The sequence below is a fragment of the Hyperolius riggenbachi genome, chromosome 11 (assembly GCF_040937935.1).
Source record: "Hyperolius riggenbachi isolate aHypRig1 chromosome 11, aHypRig1.pri, whole genome shotgun sequence".
NCBI lineage: Eukaryota > Metazoa > Chordata > Amphibia > Anura > Hyperoliidae > Hyperolius > Hyperolius riggenbachi.
In genome coordinates this window covers 6,345,401-6,361,307 of record NC_090656.1, presented here as the reverse complement: position 1 = coordinate 6,361,307, position 15,907 = coordinate 6,345,401, and the positions used below count along the sequence as shown (strand labels likewise).

Genomic DNA, 15,907 nt, shown 5'->3' with positions numbered 1-15,907 from the left:
ATGAAAAACCAATGGCTTCTCTGAAAAGCCGCGATTTTTCTGAGTTTCACATCAACTCTTCAGTTCCTGTAAGCGAAAGCTCTCGCTTACAGGATGAAAAACAAAAAAGCCATCTTGTGGCCAAATAGTAAAACTACATCTACATAAATTTTTTTTTGTGGCCAAATAGTAAAACTACATCTACATACATTTTTTTTTTTTTAAATATACACAATCGATTACATTTAAAATGATCTGTTTACCTCCCCACTCCAAAAAACCCCAATTTTAAAAAAAAAATTACAAAAAAAACAAAACTTAGTTACCTAAGGGTCTGAACGTTTTAAATATGCATGTCAAGAGAGTATATTACTATAATTTTGTGAATGATAAGCTTGTAAATAATGATGGACGCCAATTGAAAAAATGCACCTTTATTTCGAAATAAAATATTGGCGCCATAAATTGTGATAGGGACATAATTTAAATGGTGTAATAACCGGGACAAATGGGCAAATAAAATATGTGTGTTTTAATTATGGTAGCATGTATTATTTTAAAGCTATAATGGCTGAAAACTGAGAAATAATGATTTTTTTTCCATTTTTTTCTTAATATTCCAATTAAAATGCATTTAGGAAAAAAATAATTCTTAGCAAAATGTACCACCCAAAGAAAGCCTAATTGATGGCGGAAAAAATAAGATACAGATCATTTCATTGTGATAAGTAGTGATAAAGCTATTGGCGAATGAATGGGAGGTGAAAATTGCTCGGATGCATAAGGTGAAACGACACTGAAGGCTGAAGGGGTTAAGGGTGGCGGCTTCAGCTTGCTCTGGTGCAAGAAGTACGCTACAGTCAGTCAACGAGATAGTAATCATTTTGGCTCGCATGGAGATTTAATGTCTATTCTATGCAGTTTGAAGTCAAAACTAGCAGGGAGCGCTCTTGAATCACCCAGTTTCAAGCTGCATACAATTTGCATGCGAGGTGGAATGATTAGCATGTAATGGTGCCTACACACATCCAATTTATATTGGCCAATGTTACCACTTCCATGTTGTATGAGAGCTTACCTGCACAATCCGTTCATAGTATTCTAAGTCCGTTGGCCCTGATACTACATGGAAGTGGTAACATTGGCCAATATAAATTGGATGTGTGTATGCACTCTAAGTGGCTATTTCTTGTTTACAGAGTGCTGAGCCCAGGCGTAAGGTAAAAGCAATGGATGACACGGAGGTGACACGGAGAATATATGGCACGCCGTACCTTGAAGCGCTCAATCTTCTCTCGATCCAGCACGGCGTTCAGATATACAATTCCGGTGGTTTTATTGATGTTAAAGATCCCTTTAGGCTCCTCATCCACTCCCGGCCCTGTGATGCTGTAGATGACGCTGCCCAGGTACTGCTTGTCTGATTTAATCTGAAAGAGAGAAACATGCAGGGTAAGCATTAGATGGGTGTCATTCTGATTGTGAACACTAGGTGGCGTTATCAACCTTTATAACAAAAAGAGCAATTATAGCAAACATAGCAGCTGTTAAAGGGGAGATGACATCATTCCAATATAGCTGAGAATAAAGTTCAAAGTAAAAAAGAAAATACCAGTACTTACGTAAAGGAAGTCCTACATCCAGCGTTTTTTTGGCAGCCAATCGACCAAGAGTCAGATCTCTCTCTGATCGAATCTGATTGAAGAGAGATCTGATGGCGTCTATAAACCGCAGGCTGGTCAAATGTATCAATTAAACATAATATGCTGGAAAATCTTGGGCCGCCATGGTCGATCGAGGTCGCAATGTTAACACTGAACGATATCGCGGTAGCTGATGAACATGATGACTCCCCCAACCACTGTCCCCCAAAAGTAAATGTGCCCCCCCCCCCCGGTGCCCTTGCATTCAAATCTCACCTGCTCCAGCTACCGGACTGTCCATCTGCTCCCGGTCTCACTCACTGCTTCTCCAACGCCAGGTGTGAGTGTGTGACGTCACGTGGCCACCACATGGGGCGCTCATGACGTCACACACACGCCACGTGCTACACGTGGCCACCACATGGGGCGCTCATGACGTCACACACACGCCACGTGCTACACGTGGCCACCACATGGGGCGCTCATGAGGCTCATGATGTCACACAAGCCATGTGCTACACGTGGCCACCACATGGGGCGCTCATGACGTCACACACACGCCACGTGCTACACGTGGCCACCACATGGGGCGCTCATGACGTCACACACACGCCACGTGCTACACGTGGCCACCACATGGGGCGCTCATGAGGCTCATGATGTCACACAAGCCATGTGCTACACGTGGCCACCACATGGGGCGCTCATGAGGCTCATGATGTCACACAAGCCATGTGCTACACGTGGCCACCACATGGGGCGCTCATGAGGCTCATGATGTCACACAAGCCATGTGCTACACGTGGCCACCACATGGGGCGCTCATGACGTCACACACACGCCACGTGCTACACGTGGCCACCACATGGGGCGCTCATGACGTCACACACACGCCACGTGCTACACGTGGCCACCACATGGGGCGCTCATGAGGCTCATGATGTCACACAAGCCATGTGCTACACGTGGCCACCACATGGGGCGCTCATGAGGCTCATGATGTCACACAAGCCATGTGCTACACGTGGCCACCACATGGGGCGCTCATGACGTCACACACACGCCACGTGCTACACGTGGCCACCACATGGGGCGCTCATGACGTCACACACACGCCACGTGCTACACGTGGCCACCACATGGGGCGCTCATGACGTCACACACACGCCACGTGCTACACGTGGCCACCACATGGGGCGCTCATGACGTCACACACACGCCACGTGCTACACGTGGCCACCACATGGGGCGCTCATGAGGCTCATGATGTCACACAAGCCATGTGCTACACGTGGCCACCACATGGGGCGCTCATGACGTCACACACACGCCACGTGCTACACGTGGCCACCACATGGGGCGCTCATGACGTCACACACACGCCACGTGCTACACGTGGCCACCACATGGGGCGCTCATGACGTCACACACACGCCACGTGCTACACGTGGCCACCACATGGGGCGCTCATGAGGCTCATGATGTCACACAAGCCATGTGCTACACGTGGCCACCACATGGGGCGCTCATGACGTCACACACACGCCACGTGCTACATGTGGCCACCACATGGGGCGCTCATGACGTCACACACACGCTACGTGCTACACGTGGCCACCACATGGGGCGCTCATGACGTCACACACACGCCACGTGCTACACGTGGCCACCACATGGGGCGCTCATGACGTCACACACACGCCACGTGCTACACGTGGCCACCACATGGGGCGCTCATGAGGCTCATGATGTCACACAAGCCATGTGCTACACGTGGCCACCACATGGGGCGCTCATGAGGCTCATGATGTCACACAAGCCATGTGCTACACGTGGCCACCACATGGGGCGCTCATGACGTCACACACACGCCACGTGCTACACGTGGCCACCACATGGGGCGCTCATGACGTCACACACACGCTACGTGCTACACGTGGCCACCACATGGGGCGCTCATGAGGCTCATGATGTCACACAAGCCATGTGCTACACGTGGCCACCACATGGGGCGCTCATGACGTCACACACACGCCACGTGCTACACGTGGCCACCACATGGGGCGCTCATGACGTCACACACACGCCACGTGCTACACGTGGCCACCACATGGGGCGCTCATGACGTCACACACACGCCACGTGCTACACGTGGCCACCACATGGGGCGCTCATGACGTCACACACACGCCACGTGCTACACGTGGCCACCACATGGGGCGCTCATGAGGCTCATGAGGTCACACACCATGTGCTACACGTGGCCACCAGATGGGGCGCTCATGAGGCTCATGACGTCACACACACGCCACGTGCTACACGTGGCCACCACATGGGGCGCTCATGAGGCTCATGAGGTCACACACCATGTGCTACACGTGGCCACCAGATGGGGCGCTCATGAGGCTCATGAGGTCACATACACGCCACGCGCTACTCGTGTCCACCACATGGGGCACTCATGAGGAAGCAGCAAAGGAGACCGAGTGAGACCGGGAGCAGGAGGACAGTCCGGCAGCCGGAGCAGGTGAGATCTGAATGCATGGACTGCAGGGGGACACATTAATATTTGGGGGGACAGCGGCCAGGCGGCGGATTATCACAAGGCCGATTCCTGAGAGATTTCATGCTGAATTCTATCGAAAATCGGTCTGCAATGTATGGGCAGCCAACAGATTAAATCAGAAAGAGATTTGTCTCTTGGTCGATTTGCCCATCATCGCTAGATGTACGGGCACCTGGAGGCCCCTTTTTACACTTGCATTTCAGTATGTGTTGCATTACCCTGTTTCACCACAGGGTAACGCATCAACCAGGCAATGCGGCATAACACACTTACTGCGCCACGTTACGCCGGAAGGTTCCGGTTCATGACCGAGCAACCAAGTCCGCTGTGCGTTACCGTATGACTTTCGCAGCAATGTAGCAGCGGCAGAAGTCATTGGAGTCAATGGCTGACGCAGGAATTTTATTGATGGGAACATGGTGTGTCGCAGCACGCATGCAAGGAACGGCAGGAATGCCAGTGACGTCCTTCCTGCCCAGCAGAGCAGCATATGACCCTGTCAGTGCAGTCTGGCAGCAGGGTGTGCGTCACTGAGCGGGGGCGGAGCTATGCATATGATCCTGTCAGTACACTCTGGCAGCAGGGTGTGCGTCACTGAGCGGGGGCGGAGCTATGCATATGATCCTGTCAGTACACTGTGGGGGCGGAGCTATGCATGTGACTATTGCGGTGGGATGTGGCACTCATCACGCCACAACACAAAAATTATATGTGAAAGCGGCCTTAGACTTGCACACCCCCAGGAGTTTGTAGCATTTTATTGTCCATCTCTGATAGTCAGAACCCTTCGGTTGTCTTCAGTAGCGTTTAGTTCTGCACCGGGATGGCGCTCTTGTACACCTCATACCTGCACGACTTGTGATGGGATGTTCTTCAGATTCTCAGAGACGGAGATTGTGGGGATCACCCAGGCTCGTTTATACCTGTGCACACCACCGGATGCCATATATCGCTGTCTCCATGGATACAGGAGGGGGACATCGTGCGCAGGCTCTTCCTCTGACGCAGCACTGACGACCTGCAGGAAGAAGAGAATGTTCAGTAAAGCCTATCTCATTCTGTCCACACCAGCCAGGCCAGATGTAAAGATATCGCTAGAGCACAGATAAAGGAGCACTAAGAGTAAAGTGTAACATTTAAATTACATGTACACACATACAAAAGAGAAGTACATTTCCTTCAGAGTAAAATGAGCCATAAATTACTTTTCTCCTATGTTGCTGTCACTTACAGTAGGTAGTAGAAATCTGACATTACTGACAGATTTTGGGCTAGTCCATCTCGCCATAGAGGATTCTCAACATGGCCTTTAAACGGTGTGAAGTTGGCCCCCCTACAATCAGCACAAATGAAAATACCAGCATGATTGGTTAGTGCTACGTTTGTGCCCATTTGTGCTATAAAAATAAATATTTGTGCTGCTTTTGTTTTGAAATTGATAGCAATTTTTTTTTCCAGACGATGACATCACCCAGCCCCCCTACAACAGGGCAAAGACATGGAAATGGTATGGTTGGTTAGCGCTGAGTTTGTGCCCGTTTGTGCAACACAAATCACTGTTCTACCTGTTATCGTTTTCGAAGTATATTAAAGGTTTTTATGAAGGTCAAAAGGTCAGCCAGCCCCCCTACAACAGGGCACAGACACTAAAGTGGTATGGTTGGTTAGCGTTGGGTTTGTACCCGTTTGTGCTGGAAAAATCACCATTCTATCTCTTATTGTTTTCGAGATACTAAAGATTTTTTTAAAGGTTAAAAGTTCACCCAGCTTTCACATTCACACAGCATTCATTCGCTTCACCATTGAGAGGTTTCTGGTTTATTGTGAACTTTTGACCTTTATACTGGTGGCACCTGTCGCCCCTGCCTATGATATTATAAGCAGGTGAGGTGTGCAAATATGCCTCTTATCCAGCCATGCTATGGTAATACCCTATCACCAGCGAGAGATCACCATGGCCAGTCAGGAGGGAACCTTTGGACCGCGATGAATCAGGCGGGGGTGCTGGCACCAGACCAGCCAATCACAGTCACCCACTGCTCTGTCTGCTAACTGGTGCCAATCATCTCGCAGGTGGGACTAAAGCACTGTCATTGGGCCAATCTCTGCACTCGATCAGTAGCAGTGACATCTGAAAGGTCACTACCACAGATCGAGTGCAGTGATTGGCCCAATGACGGTGCCGATGGTCCCACCAACAAGACCATTGGCACGAGTTAGCAAAAGGAGCAGCGGGCAGCTGTGATTGGTCTGTATGGTGCTTGGTGCCAGCCCCCCTGCTTGATTGGTCGCATGCCAAAGCTTCCCCTCTGACTGGCCATGGTGAGATCTCGCTGGTGATGGAATTTATATGGGGGCAGCGGAAAGTCTAGAACCGGCCCTGTACAGAATTCTCAATGTCTCATGTATCTAATAATAATTATAAAATCATGCAAGGGCATATTATAAGTCCGAGGTGAACAAATACATATGGAATTCTACAGCCGCCCTGGTCAATCCAGGAGACAGATGAAAGCTTGTAGAAGCCAGTTCTATTAACAACCATTAGAGAAATACTATCATACCTCCCAACTTTTTGAGATGAGAAAAAGGGACACTTAAGCCACACCCATGCCACACCCCTGGTCACGCCCCACCACGCCCCCTAGTCACACATACCATAAAGATTTCATAAGAAAAATATGATGTTTTATAAATCAAACCACACTGATCCTTTCTATCCTGGTTCATTTTCCCTTATAGTAACATTTTAAAATTAGTAATATATCAATTTAAAGGATGGGAATAAACTTTAGAGTCAATCAAACACATTTTTACTATAGAAATATAAATATTTATATAGAAAGAGGCACAAAGTCCTGAAAGAGGGACAAATGAGGGAGTAAGAGGGACAGAGGGACAGGGCTCCCAAAAAGGGACTGTCCCTCCGAAAGAGGGACAGTTGGGAGCTATGCAAAATGTTGGCGCCAGCCATAATTTTTTGACTACCTGGGATTTGTCCACCTCTCTAGAAGTCATCTATGTCCTCCTGACAGTCCCAGCATATGTATCACAGGCTATAATAAGCAGACGGGATACAGGAATCTGGGATAGTCATGAAATGTCAGGAATGCTGTCTAATTGTTATTGATTGAAGGCCAAATCTGTCTCCAATTAGCCACGCTGTGGATGTTTTCTGTACAGGTGAGCCACAGTACTGGCCTAACTCATATAGGGAGGACTTCCTTTTCCTGGAAGAGTTCCATGGGCAAGGCACACAGTCAGAGCCAGGACAAGGTCCTTCAGCAACCAAGGCTGAGACACCAAAGTGCGCCCCTCCATCCCTCCCACCCCAGCTGTCACACACCGATTGCTGTTACACTAAGTGGTGCCCCAGGGCCTCCAACACCTTAATCTCTAGTTATCTGGCTTGCAGTCACTGCCATGTATCCCCTTTCCTTATTTCTCTCTGCTTCACACACAATAGGGGAATGATAGCCGAGTGAGTTGTGCGCCCCTCCTACACTGTGCCCTGAGGCTGGAACCTCTCTTGCCTCTGCCTCGGCCCCGCCCTGCACCCCCTCCTACACTGCGCCCTGCCTCGCCCCACCCTACGCCTCTGCCTCGCCCCATCCTACGCCCCCTCCTACACTGCGCCCTGAGGCTGGAGCCTCTCTCGTCTCTGCCTCGGGCCCGCACCCCCTCCTACACTGCGCCCTGAGGCTGGAGGCCTCTCTTGCCTCTGCCTCGGCCCTGCACAAAGCATACCACCAGTTATCAACCCAATGCAGATCTGCATACATATATAGCAAGACAGTGAATAGCAGCGGCAGCCTTTCCTTGCATCCGTAGAGTTCTGAATTCTGCAAAGGGTTTGTATGTCCAGTGTTTTGGTGGGTTTTCTCAGTACACTCCAGTTTCCTCCTACAACCCCAAAATACACCATAGGTTAATTAGCTTTCCCCAAAACTGTCCCTAGCAAGAGCGGGCCGAGGCAGAGGCTAAAGAGGTGCATCCCTCTGGGCACAGATCCAGAAAAAAAACATAGCTTGCAAAACATGGCGCCCAAAGCAGAAAAAAGGGCACTGCGATAAATATCGTTAACAACATTAGAACATTAAAGTTTTTGAAACATGTCATTGTTTTAGAAGCTTGCAACGTTATAGTTTTTGTCATATTATTTTGTTTATATGTACAGATTTTACGTTATCAAAGATCTTATCATTTCCATGTGTATAAGGGTGTTTCTGTAGGGGTAGGCACCACCGGGGGGGGGGGGGGGGGTGTTAGGGTCAGGTGCCACCAGGTGGGGTGGTTAGGGTTAGGCACCACCTGGGGGGGGGGGGTTAAGGTTAGGCACCATGGGGGGGGGGTGATTAGGGTTAGGCACTAACGGGGGTGATTAGGGTTAGGCACCACCAGGGGAATGGTTAGGTTTAGGCACTATCAGGGGTGGGTTCTGTCTGTGTGACAACATGTGCCAAGCTAGTCTGAACTCGGTCGTGGCGGAATATAAAGACCGTCATAGTTACATAGTAATTTGGGTGGAAAAAAAACATAAATCCATCCATCGAGTTCAACCAGAGAACACTTGAACGGCTGCTCAATGCCCAAGAACTGTATACAGCAGCTGCAGGATGATCGCTCCTTTTAATGGCAGAGGGTCCTTAGTGATCACTGTACGGCTGCTGTACACACGCCGGTATGACTCCCAATTCTCGGGCATGGAGGTTGTTATATCCGGAGCTGGGAAAAAAGGGCGCAGGCAGCTAGTGGACAAAAAGGGCGCCGCCATTCACTCCCATAATAAATAACGTTTAATGGGCGCCGAGCAGGAAAAAAGGGCGCCGGAGCTAAATAAAGTTTACAAACGGCGCCCGGAGCTGTTTAATGATTTATAACTGAGCTTGTGTTGATTTACGTTTATAAAAGGCACCCGTGCCGAATAACGTTTATGAAAATACTAAATATATTTATCTTATTTAAATAATTAAAACATTATTTAAAGTTTTATCCCTTACTGTTTTTAAAACATTATTCACAAAATAAAGCGATCAGTACGTAATGTAAATTGGAATATATTTTTTGGAGTCACAATTTGTAAAACATTATTATCCACATAATAAAAAACATTATTATTCACAAAATAAAGCGATCAGTACGTTACGTAAATTGCAAAATATTTTTTGCATCCATAATTAGTAAAACATTATTATCCACATAATAAAGGGGGGTCTTAGGTTTAGGCACCAACAGGGGGGTCTTAGGTTTAGGCACTAACAGGGGGGTCTTAGGTTTAGGCACCACCAGGGGGGGTCTTAGGTTTAGGCACCAACAGGGGGGTCTTAGGTTTAGGCACCAACAGGGGGGTCTTAGGTTTAGGCACCAACAGGGGGGTCTTAGGTTTAGGCACCAACAGAGGGGTCTTAGGTTTAGGCACCACCAGGGGGGTCTTAGGTTTAGGCACCAACAGGGGGGTCTTAGGTTTAGGCAGCAACAGGGGGGTCTAGGGGTTAGGGGTAGGTACAGGGAGGGTTACTTAGGCACCAACAGGGGGGGGCTTAGGTTTAGGCACCAACAGGGGGGTCTTAGGTTTAGGCACCAACAGGGGGGTCTTAGGTTTAGGCACCAACAGGGGGGTCTAGGGGTTAGGGATAGGTACAGGGAGGGTTCTGTGTAAGAGTAGGCTTAGGTATAGTTTTAGTAAAATTTTAGTAATAATTACTAATGTTTTACAACACTTATTACGAACGTACTTATATTTATATCATCGTTATAAAGAATATTTTCAGATTTTATTATAAGAACAAACCATAAATGAAGGTTATTCACAATAATATACAATTATAACAATTAAACATATATTTTTGTTTTTTTAATAAACGTAATTATAAGTTTAACTTTACAAATAGGGAAGATTAACGTTTTCACAATTTCCGATTTTATAAACATTATTTAATGATTTATAATTTTGTTAAACTTTATTTGTAAACGAAATATAGCACACTATTTTTATAAACCCTATTAACCTCCTTGCCGGTTATCCCGAGCTCAGCTCGGGGTAACCTGCGCAGGAGGATATCTCAGGCCCCGCTGGGCCGATTTGCATAATTTTTTTTTTGTTACAAGCAGCTAGCACTTTGCTAGCTGCTTGTAACTTCCGATCGCCGCCGCTCGCCGCCGATCCGCCGCGATCCGCCGCGCCGAGTCGCTCCCCCCCGCCCCAGAGCCCTGCGCTGCCTGGCCAATCAGTGCCAGGCAGCGTTGAGGGGCGGATCGGGATTCCCTATGACGTCCCGACGTCCATGACGTCGGTGACGTCATCCCGCCCCGTCGCCATGGCGACCGGGGAAGCCCTGCAGGAAATCCCGTTCTCAACGGGATTCCCTGCATACTCTGATCGCCGAAGGCGATCGGAGTGGGTGGGGGGATGCCGCCGCTTAGCGGCTATCATGTAGCGAGCCCTTGGCTCGCTACATGATTTAAAAAAAAAAAAAAATGTGCGGCGCTGCCTCCTTGCCGGATTTTTTAGACCGGCAAGGAGGTTAAAGGGGGTTAAGAACCAAAAAAAAAAAAAAAAAAATAGTACCCCAAGAATATATGTAAACCCTTTAGTGTTTCTAAAATAGGTCCCTATATGCCCCCCCCCCCTCCCATTTTTTCCTTTCTACCTGGTCTGGGTGCCTTTGCCTAAGGATTTTTTAGACCGGCAAGGAGGTTAATGATTAATTATTATTTAGAGTTTACACCCCGCGCCCTTTTTGTCCAGGCGCCCTTTTTGTACGTACGCGTTATATCCGCCATGGCTGAATTCAGACCAGCGTGGCAATAAACTGTTATTTTCACTTTTTTTAGTATTAAATTCAGTACAAGCATTTGTATCAAATCTAATATAAATTGACTCCAACGCTAAATATCAGCTATTGGGCACAAAACTGGACGAATCGGGCGCCCAATAAACTGTTCCTCGCCTATTGTTATTTATCGTTTTGCAATGCTAAAATCCGAAAATATTGTTATATAATTTGTTTTTACAACTATCACTTTTTTTAAATTATCTTTTTAACTTTTCAATATTTTGATATTGTACTTTTTTTAAATCAATTTTGCACTCGTTCTTAGAATCATAATTAGGTTAATTGTCGTTTTGACATGTAATTTAACTTTTTTTAAAATAATTTTTACATTCCTTTTGAGATTTTTAATTTTGGGGTCCTTTTTAGAATCATAATTACGTTCATTATCGTTTTGACATGTCATTTAACTTTGTTTTCCATTCTTTTTTAATCTCAGGTTCTTAGGGGTCACCAGGGGAGGTCTTAGGGTCAGACACCGACATGGGGGGGTTTGGGTTTTAGGCACTACCAGGAGAGACTTATGGCCCATACTCACGGGCAGCAAAAGTGGCCTGTCGCCAGCACACGTGAGCGTGTGGGCGACAGCTCCTCGCCAGGTCCCTCCGCGTACACACGCGGAAGAGGGACCAGCGGCGCGACGGAAGCTGTCGCCGACGTTCCTCCTCCCCCCGCGGAAGCTCCGCATACCTCAATGGAGGTTGCTGTCGCTAGTCCGCGTACTCACGCGGACTAGCGACAGTTGCGGTGGAGGTGCGGCGGCGACTGTCGCCAGGCGATTGAAACTTTCAATCGCCTGGCGACATCAGCGACGGGCGACAGTTCGGGGTGCGCGCCCGTGCGACGGCCCATAATCACGGGCGACCTGTCGCCGCAACACGCGCGCGCCGCGTGTTGCGGCGACAATTCTAGCCCGTGAGTATGGGCCATTAGGCATCACCGGGGGGGGGGGGGGGGGTTAGGATTAGACACCACCAGGGGAGTCTTAAGCTGATAATATTCAGCAGGTCCGATGACCCCGCTCGATCCCTGCTGGCGGACAATGGCGGGGAATCGAGCGGCTGATAAGGAGCGCCGGCGGGGACGAGCGGGGATCAGGCACACGCAGGCGAGCAGGGACGCGCCAGCATCGAGCCTCTGGCTCGATACCAGCACATTATCGCGCTGTGTATGCCCAGCATTAGGGTCAGGCACCACCAGGAAGGGGGGCTTAGGGTTAGGCACCAACCAGAGAGAGGTTAGGGTTAGGCACCACCAGGGCGGTCTTAAGTTTAGGCGCCACCACCAGGGGGGGTCTAAGGGTTAGGGATAAGTAGATTCCTGACATCAAATGGAATCGCTCTGCAAAAGCACTTACAAAATGCTTTGTACAAAATCGTTGCGCACAGTGGAGCGCCTGGAGGGGGAAAAACGTGCAAAAAAATCGAAAATCGATGGCATCATTTTAGATGTGAACAAAACAATATTATTGTAAAATAAGGAATTTGGCTGTATCCTGCGCCCTTTTTTCATAGCGCCTCTATTTCATGCACGCCTGAGGTCTTGCATTTCTGTCTCTCTGACCAGTTGTGACCGTTTCGGGTGACAATCTGGAAGTGTCAGACACATCTTCAGCTTCTCTTGGGTTTCAGCAATTTCCCCGAGAGTCAGACAGGAGAAATACCGACTAACAGCTTGTACAATTAGCTAGCTGACTTGGGGGTTTATTCACTCTGGAGGACGAGATCCCTGCACTTTGGCCCAATAGGCTGCCTGTCAAGTGACAGGCAGCCTAGTGGGCCAATCAAAGTGCGGGGATCTCATCCTACAAAGTCACTGGACCTGACAGGAACCAGAGTGGGACAATTTGAGCAGCTGTTAGTTTTGGGGGGAGCGTGAGTAAGTTAGTAGTGCATGCTACAGCAGTAGCAAGCCTACTTTGAAAATGTTACTTGCGCTGCCACACTAAGCTGTGATGCTTGAGCCGTGTAGCTTAGTGATTAAACCCCTAATTGTGAGCCAGATGTAGTCATCAAAAGAGCCACATCTGTCTCCCGAGCCAAAGCTCCCTACCCCTGGCCTAACAGCTTATCTGTACACTGACCAAGACTAAACTATCACCCAAAGTGATCAAAAAATGTATTTTGGCTGAGATTTATGCAAAGTGTGCGTATGTTGATTTTTTGCCTGCCTTGTAGCAGCCTCTATGGAGTTTGGTTCCTGTAATAAATCCGGTATGGGGGGCGCACCAAACAGTTACAAGCTGTTATATAGGCCCCTCACATAGAGCCTTTTATTGCAGCGAGTGTCGATATCCGAAGGCATTAAACAAGCGGAGTGGTGCCTTAAGACACAGCAGCTGTTGTGGAATTACAAGCCTTCGAGGCGAGCTATGGGGGTCCCCGGTGTCCCATAACATTTTATTGTCAGACTGGGGCTATCGCCATAATACAACCCAGGTGACTATAACAACAATAGACAAGAGTGAAACAGAAGCAGCGTCAGAGCGTCCGATGATCTCATCGTTCAGAAGCGCCATCGCTTGTGGTGAATGCAGATCGCTGTATGTAACGAGGATCTATAGCAGAACTCTGACGTGCCTCATTCCCAGATCGCTTTAGCAGGACCGGGCCAAGGCAGAGGTGAGAGAGGCTCCAGCCTCAGGGCGCAGTGTAGGAGGGGGTGCAGGGCGGGGCCGAGGAAGAGGTGAGAGAGGCTCCAGCCTCAGGGCGCAGTGTAGGAGGGGGGTGCAGGGCGGGACAGAGGAAGAGGTGAGAGAGGCTCCAGCCTCAGGGCGCAGTGTAGGAGGGGGTGCAGGGTGGGGCCGAGGAAGAGGTGAGAGAGGCTCCAGCCTCAGGGCGCAGTGTAGGAGGGGGGTGCAGGGCGGGGCTGAGGAAGAGGCGAGAGAGGCTCCAGCCTCAGGGCGCAGTGTAGGAGGGGGGTGCAGGGCGGGACAGAGAAAGAGGTGAGAGAGGCTCCAGCCTCAGGGCGCAGTGTAGGAGGGGGGTGCAGGGCGGAGCCGAGGAAGAGGCGAGAGAGGCTCCAGCCTCAGGGCGCAGTGTAGGAGGGGGGTGCAGGGCGGGACAGAGGAAGAGGTGAGAGAGGCTCCAGCCTCAGGGCGCAGTGTAGGAGGGGGGTGCAGGGCGGGACAGAGGAAGAGGTGAGAGAGGCTCCAGCCTCAGGGCGCAGTGTAGGAGGGGGGTGCAGGGCGGAGCCGAGGAAGAGGCGAGAGAGGCTCCAGCCTCAGGGCGCAGTGTAGGAGGGGGGTGCAGGGCGGGGCCGAGGAAGAGGTGAGAGGCTCCAGCCTCGGGGCGCAGAGTAGGAGGGGGTGCAGGGCGGGACAGAGGAAGAGGCGAGAGAGGCTCCAGCCTCAGGGGGCAGTGTAGGAGGGGGTGCAGGGCGGGACAGAGGAAGAGGTGAGAGAGGCTCCAGCCTCAGGGCGCAGTGTAGGAGGGGGTGCAGGGTGGGGCCGAGGAAGAGGTGAGAGAGGCTCCAGCCTCAGGGCGCAGTGTAGGAGGGGGGTGCAGGGCGGGGCCGAGGAAGAGGCAAGAGAGGCTCCAGCCTAAGGGCGCAGTGTAGGAGGGGGGTGCAGGGCGGGGCCGAGGAAGAGGCAAAAGAGGCTCCAGCCTCAGGGCGCAGTGTAGGAGGGGGGTGCAGGGCGGGACAGAGGAAGAGGTGAGAGAGGCTCCAGCCTCAGGGCGCAGTGTAGGAGGGGGTGCAGGGCGGGGCCGAGGAAGAGGCGAGAGAGGCTCCAGCCTCAGGGCGCAGTGTAGGAGGGGGGTGCAGGGCGGGACAGAGGAAGAGGTGAGGGAGGCTCCAGCCTCAGGGCGCAGTGTAGGAGGGGGGTGCAGGGCGGGGCCGAGGCAGAGGCAAGAGAGGCTCCAGCCTCAGGGTGCAGTGCAGGAGGTGGCGTAGGGTGGGGCGAGGCAGGGCGCAGTGTAGGAGGGGGCACGCAACTCACTCAGCTATCATTCCCCTATTGTGTTTGAAGCAGAGAAAAATAAGAAAAGGGGATACATGGCAGTGACTGCAAGCCAGGTAACTAGAGATTAAGGTGTTGGGTGCCTTTTAGTCTAATAGCAATCAGTGTGTGACGGCTGGGAGGGGAGGGAGGGGGGGGGGGGTGCACTTTGGTGTCTCAGCCTTGGGTGTCTCAGCCACTCCATTCCTCCTCAGGACAGCAGTGCCACCTCCTCCCTTCTGCTGTGCAAGTCAAATGAAACACTGCTGCTCTCCTGCCTCCCCCCTCTCACTCACTGTCAGACTTCTCACACAGCACAACAAGCTGCTTTTCCCCAATGCTGCTCTCCTGCCTCCCCCCTCTCACTCACTGTCAGACTCCTCACACAGCACAACAAGCTGCTTTTCCCAGTGCTGCTCTCCTGCCCCCCCTGCTCACTCACTGTCAGACTCCTCACACAGCACAACAAGCTGCTTTTCCCCAATGCTGCTCTCCTGCCTCCCCCTCCTCACTCACTGTCAGACTCCTCACACAGCACAACAAGCCGCTTTTCCCCAATGCTGCTCTCCTGCCTCCCCCTCCTCACTCACTGTCAGACTCCTCACACAGCACAACAATCTGCTTTTCCCCAATGCTGCTCTCCTGCCTCCCCCTCCTCACTCACTGTCAGACTCCTCACACAGCACAACAAGCCGCTTTTCCCCAATGCTGCTCTCCTGCCTCCCCCTCCTCACTCACTGTCAGACTCCTCACACAGCACAACAAGCTGCTTTTCCCCAATGCTGCTCTCCTGCCTCCCCCCTCCTCACTCACTGTCAGGCTCCTCACACAGCACAACAAGCTGCTTTTCCCCAATGATAATCTATTCACCTTCCACGCTCTCCTCTCACTTTTCCTCCTACTCTGACTGCATGCTGTTAGTGTAAACACAGTGCAAACATGCCGC

General features: G+C 50.6%; 1 protein-coding gene across 3 annotated transcripts in view; it reads right to left on the bottom strand.

Annotated features, from left to right (window-relative positions):
• Window positions 1-15,907, bottom strand: part of CDH15 (cadherin 15) — a 105,524-nt gene that overhangs the window by 37,454 nt on the left and 52,163 nt on the right. For all 3 annotated transcript variants that reach the window (XM_068260034.1, XM_068260035.1, XM_068260033.1), the window contains exons 2-3: window positions 5,036-5,206; window positions 1,254-1,409 (exon numbers count right to left, since the gene is read on the bottom strand). In XM_068260034.1, the coding sequence (XP_068116135.1) occupies window positions 1,254-1,409; window positions 5,036-5,206 (327 nt within the window). The remainder of the gene's footprint in view (window positions 1-1,253; window positions 1,410-5,035; window positions 5,207-15,907) is intronic.